This window comes from Bufo gargarizans, chromosome 1, assembly GCF_014858855.1.
Source record: "Bufo gargarizans isolate SCDJY-AF-19 chromosome 1, ASM1485885v1, whole genome shotgun sequence".
NCBI classification, from domain to species: Eukaryota; Metazoa; Chordata; class Amphibia; order Anura; family Bufonidae; genus Bufo; species Bufo gargarizans.
In genome coordinates, this window is record NC_058080.1 from 545,595,704 (window position 1) to 545,611,705 (window position 16,002).

The 16,002-nt window shown below is 41.0% G+C and overlaps 1 protein-coding gene across 4 annotated transcripts in view; it reads left to right on the top strand.

The window, feature by feature from the left end:
• The window catches only part of LOC122924465 (septin-2A), an 85,715-nt gene that overhangs the window by 26,749 nt on the left and 42,964 nt on the right, over positions 1 to 16,002 (top strand). For all 4 annotated transcript variants that reach the window (XM_044275562.1, XM_044275561.1, XM_044275564.1 and 1 more), the window contains 3 exons: positions 1,039 to 1,125; positions 3,234 to 3,357; positions 8,572 to 8,706. In XM_044275562.1, the coding sequence (XP_044131497.1) occupies positions 1,039 to 1,125; positions 3,234 to 3,357; positions 8,572 to 8,706 (346 nt within the window). The remainder of the gene's footprint in view (positions 1 to 1,038; positions 1,126 to 3,233; positions 3,358 to 8,571; positions 8,707 to 16,002) is intronic.

Here is a 16,002-nt window from a genome sequence, read left to right on the forward strand (position 1 = left end):
ACCAGGCACCTCTGGCAGGAGGCTTATCTTCCCCAGAACAAAAGAATAGGGCATGTTAAAATCCCTGAATGCCAAAAATGCCAAGCCTCGTCTCCCCCCGAAATCTGCCATCAGGGGAGCTTTGGGATCCCCTATATACAATGGATGATCTACTGATCTCACTAAAATAAGCTGGTTCTACTGACATAGATCTATTCTATGGTCAACTTAAAGGGGTTATCCCATCTTTGACAATGGGGGCATATCGCAAGGATATGCCCCCATTGTCTGATAGGTGCGGGTCCCACCGCTGGGACCCGCACCTACAAGGAGAACTGAGCAGAGAAAGTGGAGGAGGGCGCACTGCGCATGCGCAGCCGCCCTCCTTTCATTTCTATGGAGCCGCCGAAAATGAATGGGAGCGTTGGTCGCGCATGTGCGGTGCGCTCCCATTCACTTAAATGGGAGAGGCGGGGAGCTGTGCCTGGTGGTGGTCGGACCCTGGGAAACCCGGGGTCCTCCAGCCACCACTCTCCTCGGCTCCGTTCTCCTTGTAGGTGCGGGTCCCAGAGGTGGGACCCGCACCTATCAGACAATGGGGGCATATCCTTGCGATATGCCCCCATTGCCTAAGATGGGATAACCCCTTTAAAGTGGGCATTGGAAGTAACTTAGATGCAAAAATGGTCTAAGTTGGCCTAGCAGCCAAGATGAGCTTTACCCAGGGGCAACCATACTCTTAAATGGGGATTCTTATCTTGTAAATTAATGCTATGCCACCACTTCATGACCAGTGGGGGTCCAGCTTCTGAGAATTAAGAGGCTGCTGTGGAGTGCAAAACCGTGAAGCAGACGCGGTGCTACACCGACACTGGAGCCCCTTCATTCTCAGGATTGATGAGTCCCTTCATTTTATAAAGTGATAGCTTACCCTAGTGGTATATCACTTTACAAGATGGGAATACCCCTTTAAGCATTTAGATTTCATGTTGTAGGATATATATATATATATATACTGTATTTGATAGCACCTGTTTCTAAAGATGCTTTTACTTGCAGGAGAGTCAGGACTGGGGAAATCTACCTTGATCAACAGTTTGTTCCTTACTGACCTGTATCCTGAACGGTACATACCTGGAGCTGCAGGTACTTGCTGACACTTGTCTGACCCATGACCTCATTTACACATTCATAGTTGTGTCATTTGCTAGTTTTACCCCTTTCTTTCTGTTCCAATGTTGTCCACACATAAAGAATGAACAGTGATACTCTGTACAGCGCCGCAGAGTATGTTTATGCTATATAAGCAACAGGATGTAAATCGGTAAAGATTTTGCCCTAACGTTGCCTGTTTTAGTAGTGTAAAAACGTTATCATGTTTCTTCTGGTCAGTTGCAGAATATTGTTGACTGCCTTTCCTTATTTATGTTGGCATATGTTCTGACCAGCCTGAGATATATTACAGGGGCTCCGGCTGGATGATAAACCTGGTGCAGGGATAGACTTTTTTTCTGACTCTGTACAGACTATTGTTTGGCTTAGTTTAATATTTTTTACTCCCAGAATTGTGGCGCAATTATGGTGCATCTTAGACCTACCCCCTTCTGTGAAGCGCCACACCTTCATCCTAAGTTCTGCCCCTTGTTGAGCATGTTGTAAAAAAGTGTAGAAATCCTAGATTTGCCAGATTGCAGCAATTTGCGCCAGTTATTTACACAGATTTTTGCCACAGCCACGTTAGTAAATCTGGGCCTATGTTGGATGAAATTCAGTTTTGATACTGCAAGGTACCTAATTGCCGTTCTGGACTCTGCAGGCCCAAATGTGTTTCCTTATAAGAGAGAATATTTTTGTAGCGTCCTTTTTGGTCGAGGCATGCTGCTCGAGACAAATGAATGGCTGCAGAAGTTACGTGACAACGGGACGTCACTGGTCCACTGGGGACCAGAAACAGACGAGACAAAATAATTTTGTGTTGCCACATTTCAAGAGTCATAACTTTTTTTTTCTCTCAATGTACCTGTATAATGAGGGCTTATTTTTTTGTGGGATAAGTTATACTTTTATTGATACTCTTATTCTCTTTAATAAATATCAGTTGACTGACAGCAGATGTGGGGGCCTTTGTCAGTCCTTCGGTTGCTGTGGTAATGCATCAGCATCCTGCTATAATTTCCCTGAGTCAGACACCTTACATGCTGCGGTTGCTATTGATCTCTGCATCTAGGTGGTTAAACAACCAGGATTAGAGTTATCTCTGATCTTGGCAGTGTAATAAAGCCCTGCCTCCATAACAATTTTGTAAGTGCATTATGATGGATATATCTGTCTAGATGTGGAAACAAGCTGTCGCCATGAAGGGATTAACAGAAGGGGCACAATGGTCCATTTGGAAAACCTAACCACAAAGCCTGTCAATATGTGACCTTAAAGAAAAGCATGACATTTAAACGGGTTGTGCACGTTTGCCAACCTCAACCCCTGCCCCCCGAGCAGATGCTTCCCGACTCCCGCGCTCTCCAGCCTACGATTGGGTTCTTAGATGTAAACTTCTGGTTTAATGCTGCTGTTACTGGCCACGGAGCGCAGAGGTGACCTTGAGTCATGTCAAGTGATCACATGACACAAAGGGAGCAGGTGATTGGCTGCAGCAGCTTCAAACCGAAAGTTTATATCTAGGGACCCAAGCAGAGTAGTGGAGGCCGGAGAATGCAGGAACCAGCGTCGGGAAGCAAGTAAGTATCCTTTCCTTGGCACGTCGACCCAGGAAGGTAGGTTTCCCCCCCTAAACGTTCACAGCCACTTTAACCTCTTCAGGACAGAAGGTGTCCTGGTACTTAAGGTGAAATAAGGCTGTGTCCTGAAGGGGTTAATGCATCCTATTCTTTTTATCGTAGTTTTTGGCTATGTCTTTTAAAAGCAGCTCTTGTACACATTCCAGGATCTATATAGTTGACATTAGATGCTGTTGTTCAACCTAGAAATGTATAAATAAATGGACAAGCTGATATCAGTGGAGGGCATGTCTCCGCACCGCCTGACACTGTCCAAGTCGGTGCGTGGACAAGGGGGTGACATAAGTTTCATATGTGGAATGGAGGAGAGGTGCAGTGTGGAGTTGTTTTATGGTGGGAAGACAAGTATTTACTAAAACAGGCATGTCAGGGGTGTTACCAGGGTCAACTTTAATGTAAAGCACTATATTTAGTTGCACGTATTCCACAATATCATTTTACTCCTTATTTATTTTCTAGAGAAAATTGAACGAACGGTTCAAATTGAAGCATCAACCGTGGAGATTGAAGAACGCGGAGTGAAACTTCGCCTAACCGTTGTAGATACTCCAGGCTATGGGGATGCCATCAACAGCCAAGATTGGTAGGTTGAGAAGAACATTTCTGGGAAGAGTGAACAGTTCTTTTCTCTTAGGGCGGGTTCACATCACGTTTTATGCCTCAGTTTGACATATACGTTACAAAAAAGGTTACAAAAATGCAATACACCACGTTCTTGTGACCTGCACAGTCTGATAATTTTTATTTTAATTTTTTTACAATGGAACTCTATGTTGAACGGCTTCTGTTTAATGCAGTGGTGCACAACCTGCGGCCCTTGATACCATTCTGTGCGGCCCCCAACCATCTGGTCACAGACATGTATGTCTGTCTTGTGGCTGCTCACATGTATTTGTCATGTATTCTCCCATTAGATGGGAGTCCTGGAATTGTAACTAGACACTAGTTGTATATACTGTATGTACGCTCTTCCATAAATACAGTATTTCAGTTGCTAATACCCCTGTTAAATTTTTTTTTTATATATATGCGTTAAGTGGATGGGGAAAACATATGAACCCAGCCATAAATGTTAGGCTAAAAGTGTAACTGTTTTGGTTTATTTTCAATCTAGTCTAGGAGCAGGGACGTGAAACATTGTTTGATAGTTTTGTACTAGAAAACATGGTGTAAAGAGTTTTCTTATCAAAGTTCTAACTGAGCTTTGCTTAGAAGAATCTGTCTTCGACGTTCTGCCGATCGCTGCATGACTTGTGGGGATATTCCTGTCCACCTGCCAGTGATGTATAGCTTACTCCCTATGCACAGTAGGGTTTTTTACAAGTTTGTAAATCACAGACGTGATCGTTAGTGTTTATTCATACATTCTTGTTATTTTACCTGACAGTGGGTCAGTGAAGAAACAATGGAGTATTCACTACTTTGGTCCATATTGCTTACCAAACACACCCATTGAAGTCTGTGGAGCCTTGAAAACCACTGATTGAACATGGATAGCATCTGTGTTCTGTCAGTAGTTTATACGGACCATTGGTAGGGGATTCTCTAGAAATGCCTTTTTCAGAGTAGCAGTGCACTTGGAATATGGACAGACCCTTTACAGACACCTTCACAGATTAAACGCTGCTAAATTATAAATATTTTTTTTATGGGTGTAAAATGGACACCGATGTGTGAATAAGACCTAAGGGCCAATGGATCAGTCACAGTGGAAAAGCATGCAACCATGTCTTACCGGTGCTTTTGAGGCCTTACAGGGAGAACGCTATCAGTCATCATTGATGTAGTCAGCACATATAAAATCTTCAGTCTTTATTTCCGCTTTTGATATTTGAGCTTATTTTCTGGTACATTTTCACTTCAGTATTAAGAAAAAAAATCTATTGCTACCTGGAAGTCATTGACAAGCTGACAAATCAGTGTTTTACCTTTCTGCATAGTTTGAGACTGTTGATTTATTTTATTTCCCCCCCCCCCCCCCCTACATTTTCCACTGGATATGGAAGAAACTCAAAAGTTCAAAATGCAAAAAAGTTAATTAATATATATTACAAAGATGATAAATATGACATTTGCCGACTATATAACCCAGTGATGGCGAACCTTTTAGAGACCGAGTGCCCAAACTGCAACCTAAACCCACTTATTTATCTCAAAGTGCCAACACGGCAATTTAACCTGAATACCAATATAGTATATCTTCCATGTACTTTATCATTTAGCTATAATAACTACCTACATTCAGTGCTCTGACTGTGCCATTCATAGCACGCTCTTCGCTGATGAATGGCAGGAAAAGTCTAAGGCTTATTGGTACACCATAGACTTTTTCCACAGTGTGGGTGCCCACAGAGAGGCCCGTGCCATAGGTTCGCCATCACTGCTATAACCTATGCTCAAAGGTGGAACCTGTACCTGAAGATGACGAGATGTGTGTTTGTAAAAGAATACTCCGTGGCATCTCTGGGACCTTGCAGAATTTCCTGTTGATTCACCCTTCCCTCAATATGGCACTGGAAAAAAGCATGAGGCTGTGTGTGTCTCCATTGGATTAGGGGTTAAATGTGATAGCTGTGGCTCGCAGTGGGTAGCTAGAGAGCGATGTGCAGGAGTCCCCCGTTTCCTTCCGTTGCCGTCTTGCCCCTGCGAGAGCTCCCAGCCAGATTATTGTGTTTTAAGCAGTTCTTCCTGTTGATTGTGTGCGAATTCTACTTGTTTATTCCATTGAAATCTTTCTGGCTGCCTTACTTGGATTCTCGTAACAATGCGCAGGTCACGGGCACCAGCTGTAATGTGAAATCTGGAGCCACTACGGTACATGGATTTCTTATCACTAGTTTTCTTCTGGAACACTTTTACACAAAGTTACATTTCATTAACTGTAATCTGATTTAAGGGCGTGGGATTTGGGCTTAGGTCTGCTGGTATTTATTGTAAAGTAGGAATACCAGTCGACCTGCAGCCAAAATGATAGATTATTTAGCCTTATTTAATGGCCCTAGCGGCGACAGACTGAATAATATTTAAAGCACTTTCACTATGAGTGCGAGAAGAACTGGAGTTTGTTCTGTTTGGAGCTTGTTTTGTTTTCTTTTATATTTCTTTTTATATGCTTTTCTGGCATAAATACATAAAAAAAAAAAAAAAAAAAACAATTACGGCTTTCAGGCTGACCTGGCGTTTTTAGTTTTAGTTTTTTTTTTTGTTTTTTTTTAGCAGACACCATATTCATCAACAGGTATGGCGTTCTCTGCCCGTGAAAAAAGAGTTTATCAGTTTAAGACCAAGCAATTTCTCCTCCTTCCTGATCAGACACAAAAAATGTATTTTTAATACATGGAGCTTCAAAAGCCATAACCTTTTTTCTGTATGGTTAGGGTATTTAAATCATTTTTTCATCTATTTCAGTGATGCACAGGACTTTACTTTGAAGCCTTTTTTATGTTACTATTTAATTACTTTTATTTTTTTATACCTGTGAAACTATAAAAAAGAAAAAAGTCTATTTTTCATGTTTTTATTTTGTGAAAGCACAAAATGTGACAAAAATACTTTTTTATGTCCCATTTCCTTTACTGTTGTTTTGATATAGGTGGTATATAGTTTACAGCCACTGGGGCCCAGAGCTTTGTTTTATTTTTTTGCATAAAGTCAAACAAGACCTTTGGGAGGGATTATAACATCACTGCTTTCTGGGGTAGCTTTGGCTGACATATTAGCCCTAGTTACAGGAGGAATACAGCCTACTGACATGAACTGCAGAGGTGATCTGGTAAGATCCAGCAGCTCCTGCAGTTACCTGGCCCCAGCGATTACATGATCACAGCAGGAAGTGGCATTGCTGCTTCCTGATCTGTAGACACAGCACTCATTGTTCTGAGAAATTTCTGACTACATTTAGTTAGGTGCTACCAGTTGGAGGTGTGTCCCTGCACAGTCTACTACAGTCCAACCAGTGCTGACTGTGTAGGGGCACACTTGTTTCACAAGGGAAATGCTAACGCCCAGTTTATTCATACATTTCCAGTAGGAATAGCACAGGTGCATGAGAAAGGTTGCTCCATAAATGATTTCATGGGGAATGCAAAAGGCTAATAAAACAGGCAAGTCAGGTGAGCGGATGGGTCCTCTTTTATTATTCTTCCAGTCTGTGGAACTCTTGGGGCTGTTTCACACGAGCGGATGCCGTGCGTGAATGACAGCCAAGACCCGATGCGGACTAAAGAAGCACGGAGCATTAACATGATTGATAATGCTCCGTGCCTCTCTGTGACCTCTTTACTATGAAATCAGGGTGACAACTTTATCTCATTGTGATTTCGTAGTAAAGAGATCAGAGAGACACGGAGCATTATCAATCATGTTACTGCTCTGTGCTTCTGCAGTCTGCATCGGGTCTTGGCTGTCATTCACGGAGCGGATGTCACGCATGGCATCCGCTCGTGTGAAACAGCCCTTAAAATAATAATTAAAAAAGTTCTTTCCAAGCCTCATCTGATCTGATCCAGTGTTCCTGCTCAGTCCTCCCTGGAACCGTGACATATTGTTTTGGCTGCAGCAGTGATGTCCCTGATACCACTGCAGGCAGTCTACGGCATTAGAACACTGAGACCAGTGATTGGCTGCTGTGGTACAGTAGACGGCATCGCTGCCCCCTGGTGGAGATGACAAAATTTGTAAATGGTTAGTATTTGGCATCAGTATTAAAGCTGGAATGGCTCCAAAACAGAGAAGGTGGTCGATCGTTTCCATCATACCTTCTTGTAAGATTTCACTCCTTGTTTTTGGCAGAATTGGGGGTAGCTTGCATGCCAGAGAACTGCAGGGCGGCCACGTGGAAACCAACACCCATTTCCTTCAATGGGAAGTCCCGCTGCTGTGCACGCAGTTGTGGTTTATCGCTGTGCCAATAAAGGACATGTCCCTTCTTGCTGCGATAATAAACCGCGGCATCCCATTGAATACAGTGGAAAGCGGTTTCTGTATGTGCAATCCGTGCCAACTTCTGCCTGCTAAAGACACTGTGTGAACGGCCCCTAAATAAGAGATTGATGTAAAGAACCAATTATGAAAGAACGGCATTGGTGAAATGAAATTTCTAGTTCTCCTGTGATTTTACAGACATATTGGTGCATGAAATAACAAGAAATGAGTGAAGTCATTTCTGGCCATATGAGGTCACTTCCTGCTGTGTGTTTTTTCGGTTTTATTTTTCACGAACACTGGCCATTGTATCATGCGATGGGAAGCACCTGGTCTCTGAGGGCATATCCTGTGATAACAGCTGAATGGCTTCCAAAGAAGAAGGCGGCCGAACCACTACCAGTATTCAAGAAGGTCTACAAGTAACTGGACTGAAAATCGAGCCCCGGTTATTAACGTTATATTGTTTAGCACAGACGATTGGAATACCAGCATTAGGACTGACGTACTTTCTCAGCTTCTCGTTTGCTCTATGTTTAGCTGGTGTGGTCACTTTTCCTCCCTAGGGTCACATAGTAATGTCACCTGTCTTAATTGCTCCAGCGCCTGGTCTCTGTGCTGACACCGTGCATGCGTATTCTGCAGGAAGCCCTGGTCATTTCGGGCTCTCTCATTTCCTAGGATTTGATGTTTGTGATCTTGGTGCAGGAGGAGGATGAGCCTCTGTTATAACAGCTGGCTCCACTCCTTCAGCTCGCAGTTTGATCGCTTACTGACCTTCACAGAAAATAATGAAAAGTTGTGAAATGTAAGAAGTTATCATGTAGTGTAGCCTTGCATCTAATGAACATTATATTTTTCCTCCTCCTTTCAGTTTTAAAACCATCATTCAATACATAGATAACCAGTTTGAGCGCTACCTTCATGACGAGAGTGGTCTGAACAGACGCCATATAATTGATAACCGTGTGCACTGCTGCTTCTACTTTATTTCACCGTTTGGACACGGGTAATGTACAAGTCACCAACTTGTGATGGAGAAACTTATTTATCAGTAATACATATGTATTGTGAGAGTAATCAACCTATGTTACACAATTATATCTATACGTTTGTTGAATTAATTTACACTTCAATATGCTAGCTTCAGCAGTCTAGAAGAATGTTACCTTTTATCATATATTCCACTGTAACAAAGACTAGAATTAAGGTCATCTGAAAAGAAGTAAGGGGGAGTATAGTATCCAAATTGGCTACAGGAAAAAGGGAGTTATAGGGAGTTTTTATGTTATTGTTTAAACTATTTGATGAAAATTGTGAAATGTCTTGTGATCCTGTGTTCTTGAAATTCCAAGAAATGTGGATATCGATGAGCCAGATGGCCGAGATGTGTCCAAGCCAATTTTGGGAATCTCCTCCTAACAGACTGATGTCTTCCCTTCTTTTCAGATGACCTTAATTCTAGTCTTTGTTACAGTGGAATATATGATAAAAGGTAACATTCTTCTAGACTACTGAAGCTAGCATATTGAAGTGTAAATAAATTCAACAAACGTATAGATATATCTGTGTAACATAAGTTAATTACTCTCACAGTATAATATATAAGTCGAAAAATTAGAATATTGTGCAAAAGTCCATTTATTACAGTAATGCAAATGAAAAGGAATTGCATTAATGCAGCTTAAAATTAGACTTTTGTGAAAAGGTTCAAAATTTTAGGCTCAAAGTGTCACACTCTAGTCAGCTAAGTAATCCATAATCCCTGAGCAAAGGGTATCTGAGATTGGGACTTTAGGGTTTCATAAGCTGTAAGCCATAATCATCCAAATTATAACAAATAAAGGCTTGAAATATCTCGCTTTGCATGTAATGAGTCTCTCATCTGTTAGCTTCACCTTTTAAGTTGCATTACTGAAATAAATTAACTTTGCACGATATTCAAATTTTTCGAGTTTCACCTGTATATAGACAAAATTATTGGGACACACCTCTTAATCACTGAATTCAGGCGTTTCATTCAATCCCATTGCCACTGGTGTATAAAATCCAGCACACATGCAGTTGCCTTTACAAACATTTCTGAAGGAACGGCTCGTTCTAAAGAGCTCACTGAATTCCAGTGTGGTCCTGGAATAGGATGTCACCACTATAACAAGTCAGTTCATGAAATTACTTTTCCCTCCTCCTATATATTCCACAATCAACTGTGAGTGGTATTACAATAAAGTGGAAGTGTTTAGGAACCAAAGCATCTCAGTCATGAAGTGGAAACCATATAAAGTTACAGAGCGGGGTCATGAGAACTGGGGCACAGTGCGGAAAAATCGCCAATGCTGTGTTGACTCAATAACTGCAAAGCTCAAAACCTCCTCTGGTATTAATATCAGCACAAAACCTGTGAGCCAGGAGCTTCTTGGCGTGAGTTTCCATAGTTTGTGGGAACAGTTTGGGTAAGGCCCTTTTTCTGTTCCAGCATGGTTGTGTCCCAGTACTCAAAGCAAAGGTTCATAAAGACAATGTTGGGTAAGTTTTGTGTGGAAGAACTTGACTTGCCGTCACAGAATTCTGACTTCAACCACATAAATGTATTAGAGCAGAGATTGCAAGCCAGGCCCTCTCGTCCAACATCAGTGTCTCACCTCACAAATATTCGTCTGGATGAGTAGGCAAAAATTTCCCCAGGCATGCTCTAAAACTTGTAGAAAGCCTTCCCAAATGAGTGGAAGCTGTTTTAGCTGCAAAGCGCCATAATAATGTCTATGGGTTTAGAACAGGATGTCATAAAAGCACCTGAGGTGTAATGTGTAGGTGTCCCGATACTTTTGTCCATAATAGTGTAAGTTATTACTTGTGTTTTCTCCTAAAATTTCTTTTTATGAATTTCTATCCTATTTATTTATTTTTGTATAAATAGAGGTTTGTTCTATAAGGCTGTGTTCACACCTAATGTTCCTAGATCCATACAAGTCCTGATACATCCCCTATGGTTCTTTTTGTTGATTTCTTTTTACTGGATTGAGTAGTGTGAGCAAAGCCAGAATCGCTGACTCGCTAAAATGTCGCAACAATAGAAATAAGTCTCCATATTCAGGTCCCTTTACACGTGACAATTTAGCAGGTGATTGTCGGGAAGTTGCCAATGTGAAAACTGCAGGATTTTATGGTTTTTATTTGTTACTATAGAGAACATCATCAAAAAGTATATTAAAATATATGGTTAAACGTAAAAATGTGATTTACATAATAGGTAATTTTCTGATTACACATTCCCTTTAACCCGTACAGTACCAGCGCCTGGACTGTGTTTAAAATACCAGCGCTGTAGAGCTATGGCATGCTGATCAGACGGGCGCAGGAGCTGCAACTGCAGGGGTCCGGCAGTCCCTGTATGCGCCAGCATCGGTGAAACCGTTGCCTGCGCATTAACCCTAGATGTGATGTCTGTGGAGGGAGGGAGTTCCCGTCGGGTCCCCGCACTGCTGTGACGGGGACCTGATGGCATGGAAGGCAGCACGATGCCTTCCTTAGGCATCATGGCTGCCTTCCATGTGAGCCTGTGAGATCCTGCCCCCTGGATATTACAGTGTGTAATACACTTACAGCCAATGCATTACAATACAAATACATTGTACAGGGGATCAGACCCCCAAAAGTTCAAGTCCCAGATTGGGACAAAAAAAAAAAGCTTTACACAATAAAAATATTAAGGTTTCAAGTAAAAAAAAAAAAAAGCCTCCTTTTCCCAAAATGAATGAAAAAAAGAAAAGTAGACATATTAGGTATCGCCGCATCAGTATCAACCAGCTCTATAAAAATATCACATGATCCAACGCGTCAGGTGAACGCCGTAAAAAATACAAACAGTGCCAAAACAGCCATTTTCTGGTCACCTTGCCTCACAAAAAGTGTAATACCAAGCGATCAAAAAGGCGTATGTACCCCAAAATGGTAGCAATCAAACAGTCATCTCATCCTGCAATAAATGAGCACCTACCTAAGACAATAGCCCAAAATAAAATGGCTCTCGGAAAATGGCAACACAAGATTTTATTGTGTTCAAAAATGCTTTTTCTGTGTAAAACTTAACAAAAATTACACATTGCATGTCGCCAAAACTGTAACAACCAGCAGTATAAAAATATCACATGAGATGACCGCCCATGGGGGAATACTGTAAAAAAAAAAACAAAAAAACAAAAAACAGCCTTTTGTCACCTCGCCTGACAAAAAGTGTAATACCAAGCGATTTAAAAAGTCTTATTATACCCAAAATTGTACCAATGGAAACATCACCTCATCCCTCAAAAAATGAGCCCCCACATAAGATGATCTTTAAAAAAATAAAAACCAATGGCGCCCATAAACCAATCCATCAAAATCCAAAAATCAAAAATAGTTTCCAAACTGGGGTAACTTTTTGAGGGTTTCCACTGTAGGGGTACGTTGGGGTCTTTTCAAATACAAAATAGTGCCTAAAAACCATTCTACCAAAATCCATATGGCGATCCTTTACTTCTGACCACTGCCACGTGCCCATAGGACAGTTTACCGCCACATATGGGGTATTTCTTATGGGGTATTTCTGTAAACTGCAGAATCAGAATAATGTATATTGAGGTTTATTTTGCTGTTAACCCTTGCTGTGTTGCAAGAATTGATTACCATAAAAAAAATCAACAAAAAATTAAAATTTTAAATTTCACCTCTATTTTTCTTTAATTTTTGTGGAACACCTTTCTAAAATAGGGCAATTTATGGGTGGTTTCTATTACGTAAGCCCCTCAAAATCACTTTATAACTGAATTGGTGCTTAAAAAAATGGTTTTGGAAATTTTGTAGAAAATTTGAAAAAATTGCTTCTAAAATTCTAAGCCTTCTAACATCCTAAAAAAATAAAATGACATTTACTAAATAATGCCAACATAAAGCAGACATATGGGGAATGTTGATTGATAACCATTTTATGAGGTAATACCATCTGTCTTAGGCTACATGCACACGAACGTTGTTTGTTTCAGTGTCCGTTCCGTTTTTTTTTTTTTTGTTTTTTTTTTTGCGGATAGGATGCGGCCCCATTAATTTCAATGGGTCCCCAAAAAACACGTGTGCTGTCCGCATCAGTATGTCCGTTCCTTAGCCCTGCAATTTTTTTTTTAACATGTCCTATTCTTGTCCGTTTTAGGCATTGGTACAATGGATGCACAAAAAAACAAACGGATGGCATCAGTTTTTTTTTTTGCGGATCCGCAATATGCAGACTGCAAAACACATACGGTCGTGTGCATGTAGCCTTTAAAAGTAGAGAAATTGAAATTTAGAAAATTGGGAATTTTTCTAAATTTTGGGTACATTTTTGAATATTTTATAAATAAAGGTGACATATATCGACTCAAATCTACCACTGTCATGAAGTACAATGTGTCACGAGAAAACAATTTCAAAATGGTTTGGATAAGTAAAAGCGTTCCAAAGTTATTAGCACATAAAGTGACATATGTCCGATTTGCAAAAATCGGCCTGGGATTTAGGCTTCTTGCACATGAACGTGTTTTTTTTCGGACCCATTGATAATAATTCCGCATACGGTCCGCAAAAAAACGGAAGTTACTCCGTGTTCATTCAGTTTCCGTATGTCCGTATTTCCATTCCGCCAAAAAATAGGACATGTCCTATCATTGTCCGCATTACGGACAAGGAAAATACTGTTCTATGAAGGGCCAGCTGTTCCGTACCGCAAAATACGGAATGCACACGGATGTCATCCGTATTTTTTGCGGATCCGTTTTTTTTTTCGGACAGCAAAATACATTTGGTCGTGTGCAAGAAACCTTAAGGTGAAAAGTGGCTTGGTAGTGAAGGGGTTAAGTAGCCCATATACAGTTCCTCGTTGTTGCGGTGGATCTAAAGAACATATCTATCAGGGTGAAACTTGCACAAGGAAACTCATTATTTCTTGACAGAGCCATGTACTAGGTAGCCATGCATTCAGTGAAATGTTGGTACAAGTGAACGTTACCAGTCTTACCATCAGTAATGAGCATTTTTACAACAGCATGCTACAATTATAAGTTAATGATAGTTCTATTTGCCATTGTAATCATGGCCTTAACCCCTGTCGTATATGTACGTCTTTAAACATGGCACCTGGGTTTCTGTTGTTTCAAACAAGGCCATAAGGCTGTTCGCATGCATTTCACCTCTCAACTGCCATGGTCAAATGTGACCACGCCATCTGAGCAGTCCAGAAGCTGGAGCCGATCGGGGAACCTGTTACATTGTACTAATAGCCCGAAGTCTCAAGCAGGCTTCGGCAGCTATTAGTGGAATATACCACACAATGGTTAAATCTAATGATTGGCCGTTATAATCACTCAGTGTAAATAATAAAAAAAAAAAAACAACCTCATGGGCATTGCTGCGTGCAAAAATGCCTGCACTATTTAAATATAACAATATTAATCCCATACAGCAAATGGCGTAATGGAAAAAAATTAAAAACAGTCACTTCACCTCCTAAAAATTGATCAAAAAGTCACACACACTTCAAAATACTTCACTGAAAAGTACCGTATCTCTCTGCAAATAATGAGCCCTCACACAGCTTTCTACGCATAATTGCAAAAACGTTATAGGGGTCAGAATATGGTGATAAAAAATAAAAAAAAATTCAAGGTTTTTCATTTTTTATTTTTTTTTAAGTATTAAAACACAAGAAAAACGATACAAGTGTGGTATCGTTGTCGTCATACTGACCTGGAGAATGAAGGTTTACAGGTCAATTTTACCGCAAAGTGAATGCCGTAAAAAAAAGTGTGAATTGCTTTTTTTTTTTGTAATTGCACCCCATTTTGGATTTTTTTTTTCTTGCTTCCCACTACATTGTATGCAACCGTAAAAGGGTGCCATTAGAAAGTACAACTTGTCCCGCAAAAAATAAGCCTTCATAAGACTATGTGAACAGAAAAATAAAAAAGTCATGACTCTGGGACTGCACGGAGTGAAAAACACAAACGCAAAAGTGGAAAATCCCCATGTCCTCTAAGGGTTAAGTGTAGTCATCTAGAGCCTAGAACCAAACCCGTGATGCATTTCTGCTTTCTCTGCCACAGCTCCAGCAGTGCCCCTAACAATACATAGCTCCTCCCACCCAGCTAGTTACATACACCCCCCCCTATCACTGCCCCTGTTGCTGCTTTGACACGCCCATGGACATGACATCACAGGATGCAAGGACACGGTCGTAAGTGTTGAGCAAACTTGTTTTTTAAGTTTGGCGTCTTAAGTTCGGGTTCGGGTTATCGAAGTATTCCATTATGGATTCCGCTACCATGGACCATAACGGAATTTAGAATCCATAACGGGATACTTCGATAACCCGAACTTAAGACGCCCAACTTAAAACACAAGTTCGCTCAACACTAACTGTCATGTGATCACAGCCCAGAACAGACGATAGGAGCAATATAATAGGTAAAAGAAATACATTACAGTTACCCTCATAAATGAGTATTGTGAAGGATCTTGATGCAGACCGCAAGAACCCCTTTAATTCTGGAAAATCTATCTACAGTATCTCACAAAAGTGAGTACACCCCGCACATTTTTGTAAATATTTTATATCTTTCCCTGGGACAACACTGAAGATCTGACACTTTGACACAATGTGAAGTAGTCAGTGTACAGCTTGTATACCAGTGTAAATTTGGTGCGCACTCAAAATAACTCAACACACAGCCATTAATAAACCACTGGCAACAAAAGTGAGTGCACCCCTAAGTGAAAATGTCCAAATTGTACCCAATTAGCCATTTTCCCTCCCCGATGTCATGTGACTCGTCGGTGTTACAAGGTCTCAGGTGTGAATGGGGAGCAGATGTGTTAAATTTGGTGTTATCGCTCTCTCTCATATACTGGTCACTGGAAGTTCAACATGGCACCTCATGGCAAAGAACTCTGAGGATCTGAAAAAAAAAAGAATTGTTGCTCTACATAAAGATGGCCGAGGCTATAAGAAGATTGTCAACACCCTGAACCTTAGCCGCAGCACGGTGACCAAGACCATACAGAGGTTTAACAAGACAGGTTCCACTCAGAACAGGCCTCGGTATGGCTGAACAAAAAAGTTGAGTACACCTGCTCCGCGTCATATCAAAATAGACGTATTAGTGCTGCCAGCATTGCTGCAGAGGTTTAAAGGGTGGGTCAGTGCTCAGACCATACGCTGCACACTGCATCAAATTGGTCTGCATGGCTGTCGTCCCAGAATGAAGCCTCTTCTAAAGATAAAAGCCCACAGTTTGCT